At 45.5% G+C, this 10508-nt stretch overlaps 1 protein-coding gene across 5 annotated transcripts in view; it reads right to left on the reverse strand.

The window, feature by feature from the left end:
• Positions 1 to 7946, reverse strand: part of ASB9 (ankyrin repeat and SOCS box containing 9) — a 29111-nt gene extending 21165 nt beyond the window's left edge. For 3 of the 5 annotated variants that reach the window (XM_025372385.1, XM_025372381.1, XM_025372383.1), the window contains exon 1: positions 7254 to 7648. In XM_025372385.1, coding sequence (XP_025228170.1) covers positions 7254 to 7347 — 94 coding nt within the window. In that variant the 5' untranslated portion in view covers positions 7348 to 7648. Of the gene's footprint in view, positions 1 to 7253 lie in introns of all 5 variants that reach the window. The other 2 variants (XM_025372382.1, XM_025372384.1) reach the window with 1 other exon arrangement.
• Between the last annotated feature and the right edge of the window lie 2562 nt (positions 7947 to 10508).

The following is a 10508-nucleotide window of genomic DNA, read 5'->3' on the forward strand; positions in this document are numbered from 1 at the left end:
GTATACTTGTGCCATGTTGGTGTGCTGCACCCATCAACTCGTCAGCACCCATCAACTCGTCATTTACATCAGGTATAACTCCCAATGCAATCCCTCCCCCCTTCCCCCTCCCCATGATAGGTCCCGGTGTGTGATGTTCCCCTTCCCGAGTCCAAGTGATCTCATTGTTCAGTTCCCACCTATGAGTGAGAACATGCGGTGTTTGGTTTTCTGTTCTTGTGATAGTTTGCTAAGAATGATGGTTTCCAGCTGCATCCATGTCCCTACAAAGGACGCAAACTCATCCTTTTTTATGTCTGCATAGTATTCCATGGTGTATATGTGCCACATTTTCTTAATCCAATCTGTCACTGATGGACATTTGGGTTGATTCCAAGTCTTTGCTATTGTGAATAGTGCTGCAATAAACATACGTGTGCATGTGTCTTTATAGCAGCATGATTTATAATCCTTTGGGTATGTACCCAGTAATGGGATGGCTGGGTCATATGGTACATCTAGTTCTAGATCCTTGAGGAATCGCCATACTGTTTTCCACAATGGTTGAACTAGTTTACAATCCCACCAACAGTGTAAAAGTGTTCCTATTTCTCCACATCCTCTCCAGCACCTGTTGTTTCCTGACTTTTTAATGATCGCCATTCTAACTGGTGTGAGATGGTATCTCATTGTGGTTTTGATTTGCATTTCTCTGATGGCCAGTGATGATGAGCATTTTTTCATGTGTCTGTTGGCTGTATGAATGTCTTCTTTTGAGAAATGTCTGTTCATACCCTTTGCCCACTTTTCGATGGGGTTGTTTGTTTTTTTCTTGTAAATTTGTTTGAGTTCTTTGTAGGTTCTGGATATTAGCCCTTTGTCAGATGAGTAGATTGCAAAAATGTTCTCCCATTCTGTAGGTTGCCTGTTCACTCTGATGGTAGTTTCTTTTGCTGTGCAGAAGCTCTTTAGTTTAATGAGATCCCATTTGTCAATTTTGGCTTTTGCTGCCGTTGCTTTTGGTGTTTTAGACATGAAGTCTCTGCCCATGCCTATGTCCTGAATGGTACTACCTAGGTTTTCCTCTAGGATTTTTATGGTATTAGTTCTAACATTTAAGTCTCTAATCCATCTTGAATTAATTTTCGTATAAGGAGTAAGGAAAGGATCCAGTTTCAGTTTTCTACGGACTCCGGTCATGTTGGATTAAGGTCCATCCTACCCTACTTATGACCTCATCTTAACTAATCTTAACTAAGAAGGTCGCATTCTGAGGCACAGAGGATTGAGAATTTAACCATGTATCTTTTCAGGGGACACAATTCAACTCCTAACAAGCTACTTTCAGGAAAAAAGAAAGACATTCTTTCCCTGCTCCTTGGACAGGAGAGTCTAACATTAAACAAATCTCTATAAAGAGTTGGTTGCCCATCTTCATTCATAACCTTTCCTCCCTCCCTACCCCAGGGAAGTGGGCAGAAAAACGCCTGCAGGTGGAGGTGGGAGCAGCCAGACAATCCACACCTGGGCTCTATTTTCCCTCTAACTTGGCCTTGTGCGAAGGGACACGCTTCACCTGAGCTGAGTTTCTTGGCAAGCTATTTGAAAACAGCATTCTGAGTGTTCTGCATTCCACACTTCACCAAGGTTAAGACCTCAGAAACATAAACAAAAGCAACCAACTACAATGGAGGTTTTAACCAAGGGGCAGGACTGATGCAAAGCAGATGGAGAATGACTTGAGTAGGGAGAGGCAGAAAGTCTAGGAGGGTTTCATGGGGGCAATGGCTCAGCTGGGTGTAGAAGGTGAGTGGCAATTTGCCAGTCAGATTCACAACAGAAAGTAAGAGACCAAAAGTATCCAGGCACCTACCCTTGTGACTTCTACTTCTTTGAAAACTTCTCTTCCCTTAGTACCTGTGTAATTACAACATCCAGAATCTCTTTCTGCTTCTCTGTCCAACTTACTGGTCCTACTTCATCAACTGGAGGCCTGTCCCAGGGTTCCATCCTTGGTTGACTCTCAGCTCTTGGCCATCAGACAATTTCTCCCTTCCTTAGGTTTCAACCACAGCCCCTCTGTAGAACATTCTGAGGTCTCTGGCTTCTAACCTGTGATCATTCCTAAGTCTCAGTCCCATGTCATCATACTGTGCACTGGACATCATTGTTGGCACTGTCATGTCCAAAACAGAACTCTGTATCCTCCCCTCCTCATCCTGCATCCAAGGCAACTTCCTTTCCAACTTCCTTCTTATCTAGCTTATCTGACATTACTTTGGGCTTGAGAACCTTATAATTTTGCCTGCCTTCTCTCTGTTAGTTCCAACATTTAATCAAGCAGCATACCCTGATTTCTCTTTCCTTTGAAATCATCGCCCTTTCTCTGTCATTTCCAAAGTTCGATCCAAATGTAAGTTTCATGCTTGGATTAGTGCAGTGGTTCTCAAAGTATGGTCCCTGACCAGTACCATCCGTGTCACCTGGGAGTTTGTTATGAATGCAGATTCCTAGGCTTCCACCCCAGGCCTACCACTTCATCAAAAGCTGCATCATCTGTGTTGCCCAGGCTGGAGTACAGTGGCATGATCTCGGCTCACTGCAACCTCTGCCTCCCAGGTTCAAGCAATTCTCCTGCCTCGGCCTCCTAAGTAGCTGGGACTATAGGCATGTGCCAACACACCCAGCTAATTTTTTTTTTTTTTTTTTTTTGAGACAGAGTTTCACTCTTGTTGCCCAGGTTGGAGTGCAATGGTGTGATCTCGGCTCACCACAACCTCTGCCTCCCAGGTTCAAGCGACTCTCCTGCCTCAGCCTCCTGGGTAGCTGGGATTACAGGCATCCACTACCATGCCCAGCTAATTTTGTATTTTTAGTAAAGACTGGGTTTCTGCATGTTGGTCAGGCTGGTCTCAAACTCCCGACCTCAGGTGATTCGCATACCTCGGCCTCCCAAAGTGCTGGGATTACAGGTGTGAGCCACCGCACCCAGCCAAATTTTTGTATTTTTAGTAGAGATGGGGTTTCATCATGTTGGATAGGCTAGTCTCGAACTCCTGACCTCAAGTGATCCGCCCACCTCAGCCTCCCAAAGTGCTGGGATTACAGGTGTGAGCCACCGCACCCAGCCAGAAGCTGCATTATCTGCATTTTAATAAGCTCTCCAGGTGATGTAGAGGCACAAGAGAACTTGAGAACCACTGGATGAATGCAACAATCTCCCACGATTCCAACACAATCTATCCCAGCTGTGGCTACCAAGTTAATTCACCTACAGCCTTATTACCAGGTCTCTGCGCTAGAATCACCAATGGCTCTCAATTCCCTGCCTCATGAAGCCTAACCTCCTGCACTTAGCTCTTAAATCTGTATCTGCCACTCCATCTCTTCAAACCTGTTCTCACTAGACTCCCTAAGACCTTCACATTTTGCACTCTAGCTGTAACAACGTGTTCACTTTACAAGCACCATGCCTTTGAGTATAACACCTGCCCATTCCCACTCACCCACCCTGACCCCACCAAGGTTGGATTAGGACATTTAGAAACACTGAACAGTTGGCTCAGGCCTGTAATCCCAGCACTTCGGGAGGACGAGGCGGGTGGATCACGAGGTCAGGAGATCGAGACCATCCTGGCTAACACAGAGAAACCCCGACTCTACTAAAAATACAAAAAAATTAGCTGGGCGTGGTGGTGGGAGCCTGTAGTCCCAGCTATTGGGAGGCTGAGGCAGGAGAATGGCATGAACCTAGGAGGTAGAGCTTGCAGTGAGCCGAGATCACGCCACTGCACTCCAGCCTGGGTGACAGAGCGAGACTCCGTCTCAAAAAATTTAAAAAAAAAAAAAAAGAAAAAGAAAAAGAAACCCTCAACAGTGAAAAGTGGCTGGTGCCTCTCTCCCATGTGGAAACAAAAATAAATACAATACTTAGCTATAAAATAACAGTGCAGAAATCAACCAAATTACTGATTCTTTCCCATAATGATTGGTTTGCTGCTTTAAAAATGTATTTATTGGCTGGGCACTGTGGCTCACACCTGTAATCCTAGCACTTTGGGAGGCTGAGGCGGGCAGACTGCCTGAGCTCAGGAGTTGTTGGAGACCAGCCTGGACAACATGGTGAAACTCCGTCTCTACTAAAATACAAAAAAAAAAAAAAAAAAAAAAAAAATTAGCCAGGCGTGTGCCTGTAGTCCCACCTAGTCCCTGCTTCTCCCTCCTGAGGCAGAAGAATTGCTTGAATTGCTTGAACCCAGGAGGCCAAGGTTGCAGTGAACCGAGATTGGTGCCACTGCACTCCAGCCTGGTGACAGAGCGAGACTCTGTCTAAAAAAAAAACGTGTGTGTGTGTGTATATACATATATAATTCGTTATAAAAAGTGGCTGGGCATGGTGGCTCACACCTGTAATCCCAGCACTTTGGGAGGCCAAAGTAGGCGAATCACTTGAGGTCAGGAGTTCAAGACCAGCCTCGCCAACATGATGAAACCCCGTCTCTACTAAAAATACAAAAATCAGCTGGGTGTGGTGGCAGACGCCTGTAATCCCAGCTACTCGGGAAGCTGAGGCAGAAGAGTCGCTTGAACATAGGAAGGTGGAGTTTGCAGTGAGCCGAGATTGCTCCACTGCATTCCAGCCTGGGTGACAGAGTGAAACTCCATTTCAAAAAAAGAAAAAGAAAAAAAGAAAAAGAAATTCTTTGTAAAAAGCGATTTTGGGTGCCACTTTTGCTTTCCTAGTTCTCCAAACTCATGCTCAATACATCTGCTGATGAATTCAGTTCTGCCTTTGTGGATCTAAATCCCACTGACCATTGAGTACTCTGCTCATTTTATAAGTGAAATTGGATAAATGAATGAATGAACGAGCAGGCTAGTCTGCTCAGTCAAAGGGAAGGTGTTTTGTGTTTTATTTCTTCCATTTTTACCCTTTCAGTACCTGTATAGTAGATTAATAAACCCTGACTGACGGCTGGGCACGGTGGCTCACGCCTGTAATCCTAGCACTTTGGGAGGCCCAGGCGGAGGTCAGGAGTTCGAGACCAGCCTGGCCAACGTGGCGAAACCCCATCGCTACTAAAAATACAAAAATTAGCCGGGCGTGGTGGCGGGCACCTATAATCCTAGCTACTCAGGAAGCTGAGGCAGGAGAATCGCTTGAACCCGGGAGGCGGAGGTTGCAGTGAGCCGAGATCCCGCCATTGCACTCCAGCCCCTGCGACAGAGTGAGACTCCGTCTCAAAAAAACCAAAACAGGCCGGGCGCGGTGGCTCACGCCTGTAATCCCAGCACTTTGGGAGGCCGAGGCCGGTGGATCACGAGGTCAGGAGATACAGACCATCCTGGCTAACACGGTGAAAACCCGTCTCTACTAAAAACACACAAAACATTAGCCTGGCGTGGTGGCGGGCACCTGTAGTCCCAGCTACTCGGGAGGCTGAGGCAGGAGAATGGCGTGAACCCGAGAGGTGGAGCTGGCAGTGAGCCGAGATCGCGCCCCTGCACTCCAGCCTGGGCGACAGAGCGAGACTCCGTCTCAAAAAAACAAAACAAAAACAAAAACAAAAACCCTGACTGACTTCAGGGTCTCTCCCTGTTTACTGCCCCTTTAATCAACAGGTGCTGTGGGCAGTATACCAGGTGTGTGTGTGTGTGTGTATATATATATTTACACACCTTTTTTTTTTTTGAGATGGAGTCTCGTTCTGTGGCTCAGGCTGGAGTGCAGTGGTACGATCTTGGCTCACTGCAAGCTCCACCTCAGCCTCCCGAGTAACTGGGACTACAGGCGCCCACTACCACGCCCGGCTAATTTTTTTGTTATTTTTTGGTAGAGACGGGGTTTCACCGTGTTAGCCAGGATGGTCTCGATCTCCTGACCTCGTGATCCGCCTGCCTCGGCCTCTCAAAGTGCTGGGATTACAGGCGTGAGCCACCGCGCCCAGCTTTTGCTTTTTCTTTTTTTTTTTTTTTTTTTTTTTTGAGACAGAGTCTCGCTCTGTCACCATGCACTGCAACCTCCGCCTCCTGGGTTCAAGCGATTCTCTTGCCTCAGCCTCCCAAGTAGGTGGGATTACAGGTACGTGTAATCCCAGCTGATTTTTGTATTTTAGGTAGCAACGGGGTTTCACCGTGTTGGCCAGGATGGTATCATGACCTCGCAATCCGCCTGCCTCGGCCTCCCAAAGTGCTGGGATTTCAGGTGTAAACCACCGTGCTCCGCCTATATAAGCCTGAACCCAGGAGACGGAGGTTGCAGTGAGTCAAGATTGCGCCACTGCACTCCAGCCCGGGCGACAGAGCAGGACTCCGTCTTAAAAAAAAATTAATAAATAATAAATACATCAATTCAGCAAGGCTGCGGCAACATCAGCTTTCCCAGCCCTGGGTGCTGGGGCTTGTCACCGTAACAAGCCCCCAAGGATCTCAACAGGGTGAACAACAGTTGCAGAAAGTGAGCTGTTTCCTTCACCCTCACCCTGCTCCCTTTGCTCTCCAAAAGTTACGAACTTTGAGTCTCCTTCCTGATAAACTCCAAGGCTTCCTCACTGACTGGTCTCAGTTTGGGAAAGGATGTGGCATCAACTTTGCAGACTTGGGGCTGGAGAGTTAACCAGTATATTACTAACCAATACACTATTATTTATAAAAACCTGTGTGCAAATGCCTAAACAAATTTTTCAGAATCCTTTTAGCCAACAAGCACCTGCTGAATGCTCACCAAAGTGTGTATTTGTGGCATTCTCTACGTTAGCACAGACACCACCTGACAGATGAGAATACCTGTAAGATGATTCTCCAATGTTTAAGTAAAACAGTCTCTTTTGTCTCTTTTGAAAGTGACTCAATCAGTGCTCAATGTTTGAACATCATTTATAAACCCTGCCCCACCTAAATACCAAAATACCTAAGACTTGCAAATTAAGAAAAAAGTTTTAGCATTAAAAATTTTCCTGTTTGTAAGTAACTTTCAAACCTCCAATGTAATAAATAATGCATCTGACCCCCAAAGAATGATTCCTGGGAGCTGAAATTTTCACTGGAGAATAATTTGTGACAACTGAATTTGTGTTGTATGTAGGATTCTGCAGAAAGAAGTGTACACATTTGTGAACAGCTGTGTAAAGGATATATATCAGCGAACTGTGGGCATCTGCCCAGTAACAGACCCATGGACACCTCACACAGAGCCACTGAAACTGCCCAACCCTCCTCTCCTAAGCACATTAGCCAACCTCCCCAGGGCTGATTCCACTGCCCCTATGACTCACCACTCATCAATGGGTTTGAAAGAAGCCTGATGTCAGGAGAGTCTCTTGGCCCCGCGGGCTTGCTCCCATCCATGTCCCCTTGTTTGCCATCCATGATGCTCTCTCCTAAGCGAGCAAGCTCTGCGCTCCACTTCAGTTGCTCAGCAAAGTCCAAACTCCATGCTCCCCCTGCTCCTGAAAAATTCCAGTTCTGTGGCTGGCTGAGCTGCACACGTCCTGGTCAAATGGTCTGCAGCAAAGAACAGAGCAGGCAGGGTAATCTGAGTGCTACCTGTGGTCAGAGAGGCACACGCTCGTGTACACACACACACACACACACACACACACACACACACGCTTTACCTAACTGGCTGGAGGCCCGCCAGAGGCCACAAGAACCCTCCAGCCCTAAGTCTGCGAAGTTGCTGATGTCACGTCCTTTTCCAAACTGAGACCAATCAGTGAGGAAGCCTTGGAGTTTATCAGGAAGGAAACTCACAGTTTGTAACTTTTGAGAGTGAAGGGAGCAGGGTGGGGATGAAGGAAACAGCTCACTTTTTGCAACTGTTGTTCACCCTGCTGAGATCTGTTTGTTACATGGTAGCTTGTTATGGAGACAAGCCCGAGCACCCAGAGCTGAGAAAGCTGGTTTTGCAGCAGCCCTGCTGAATTGCTTGCACAGTAACATGCACAGCACGCCCTGGCCATCTGCACATGTGCTTTCAATTGTGCTGGGAGTTTCTTATGGGAAAATGTGTCTATATGTTACAAAAAATGTACCTTTGGAAAGAACCATTTTGTTCCTTTCAGTTGCAAGAACTTCACTAAATGTCCTACCTCACCTTTCCTCCACTCATTTTATTTTAACTAAGTAAATAATGAACGGTTGCAATTGGAAAAATGGATTGCTAGGTGGCCTGGGATGTGAAAGAGACCTGCTATCTTTCCATTGTGAATTACTACAACTTATTTTGTTAACGTTTTGCTGTTTTTGCTTATACAAAACATTTGGGGCCGGGCGCGGTGGCTCATACCTGTAATCCCAGCACTTTGGGAGAACAAGGTGGGCGGATCACGAAGTAAGGAGTTTGAGACCAGCCTGGCTAACATAGTGAAATCCCGTCTCTACTAAAAATACAAAAAAATTAGCTGGGCGTGGTGGCAGGCGCCTGTAATCCCAGCTACTCGGGAGGCTGAGGCAGGAGAATCGCTTGAACCCAGGAGGCAAAGGTTGCAGTGAGCTGAGATCATGCCACTGCACTTCAGCCCAGGTGACGATGCGAGACTCCAGCCCAGGCGACGATGCGAGACTCCAGCCCAGGCGACAGTGCAAGACTCCACCTCAAAAAAAAAAAAAAAAAAAAAAAATTTTGGATGCTCTGTGTCCATGTCTTTTCAGATAAGCCCAGTTGCCTCACACCCTGGGTGCTACTTCAGGCTGACAGGCACCTCTAGGCTCCCACCGTTCCTCTCTTCCGGGCGGAAGAGGATTTTTCATCCCCATGGGGGAAGGCTCTGAGTTAAGTCTCAAGCATAGACTGGCTGTGAAGTGATTGCAGATTTGTCTTAATGCCAAAGATGAGGACTAGATGTTTTAGATTTACGGAGTCTCAGTTAAAACATTTGGTGGCTGTTATTAACAGTTTGAGGGGTGTCATTCACATTTTTAAAGGCATTTCTATGCATACACATGTATGCAGATTTATCAATTTACATTTTCCACATAAATGTACCTATATTATTCTTTTTTTTGAGACAGGGTCTCGCTTTGTCACCTGGGCTCGAGTGCCATGGCATCATCTCGGCTCACTGCAACTTTCACCTCCCGAGCTCAAGCAGTTCTCCTGCCTCAGCCTCCCGAGTAGCTGGGATTACAGGAGCGCACCACTGCACCGAGCTAATTTTTGTATTTTAAGTAGAAACAGGGTTTCACCATGTTGGCTAGGCTGGCCTCGAACTCCTGACCTCACGTGATCCCCCTGCCTTGGCCTCCCAAAGTGCTAGGATTACAGGCATGAGCCACCGCACCTGGCTCCTATATTATTCTATTATTCTATGCTTTTTACACTTATTTTGTCTGTGAGAGCTTTCCATATCAGCTTTTATAGCTATGCTCCTGTCTTTATTCACTGCTGCATAGCATTCCATATTGTGCCAGAAGTATTTAATTATGCTCCTAATGATGCAACCAGAATGTCATTATTTCTGTTAGTACTATAAAAAGACTAAAGTTCATATTTGTGTACATGTGGCTTTGTGCACATAGGCAAATATTTCTAGAGGAGAGATTCCTAAGAGTGGAAATGCTAAGTCAAAGGCATACTTATGCACACATAATAAATTGTATAAAACTGAAGACACACACAGAAATGAGAACAAGTAAAACTGGGGAATTGAATAAGACTGCATGAATGTTGATTTCCCAGTTACAATATTGTACTACAGTTTTGCAAAAAGTCACCATTGAGGGAAACTGGGCAAAGTGCACTGGAGATCTCTATGTGATTTCTTACAACTGCATGTGACTCTGTAATGATCTCAATACAAATTGCACTTTTTAAAAAGAGGCTGCTCATTGAAAATGTATAAACACTACTAAACTTCCCTCTATCTCTATTTGCAGAATTAACTGAGAAGGCCATAAGCATACAAATTCTTTACCACTCCATCAGGAAAGATTTGAAGAATGATACATTTGTTTGGCAGAGAGTGATAAATTGATTCCCAACACCGACTGGATGAGGAGTTGAACAGAAGGGGACAATGGGGAAACTGGATACCATTTCCTTTCCTTCCCAGTAAAATGTAGTGCAGCTTCTTTATTTACTTTTAATTAAATTTCAAGTAGATAAGGCTTTTTCATATTCAAAATTAAGTTCCAAAATGACAATAAAGAAGATTTCCGGGTTGTTTCCCTACTACCTGGGAAGGAATTAATTCATCAGCCTTTAATCTTCTCACTTTATTTATGATGTTGATCAACACTAGTGAATAGGAGGATGTGAGGTGTATTTTTAAGCTGTTTGACAACAGTTCTTTACAAGGGAAGTTCATGCATTTGTGGATTTGTATGAGGATAAAGTTGAATCACATGTGTATGAGCTGTGATTATGGAGAAATTGGTTGGCTTACCAACAGCCATAAGAGAAGAGCAATCTTACCTACTTCTAGTCAGCCCCTTGGTGCATGTCAGCGTGTGTGTCTGGATGTTCAGTGAAATTGGCACAGGTTAGGTTAGAAAACAGAATGATCGTTGCCTGCAGCAGAAGATAAGGC

Source organism: Theropithecus gelada, chromosome X (genome assembly GCF_003255815.1).
Source record: "Theropithecus gelada isolate Dixy chromosome X, Tgel_1.0, whole genome shotgun sequence".
NCBI lineage: Eukaryota > Metazoa > Chordata > Mammalia > Primates > Cercopithecidae > Theropithecus > Theropithecus gelada.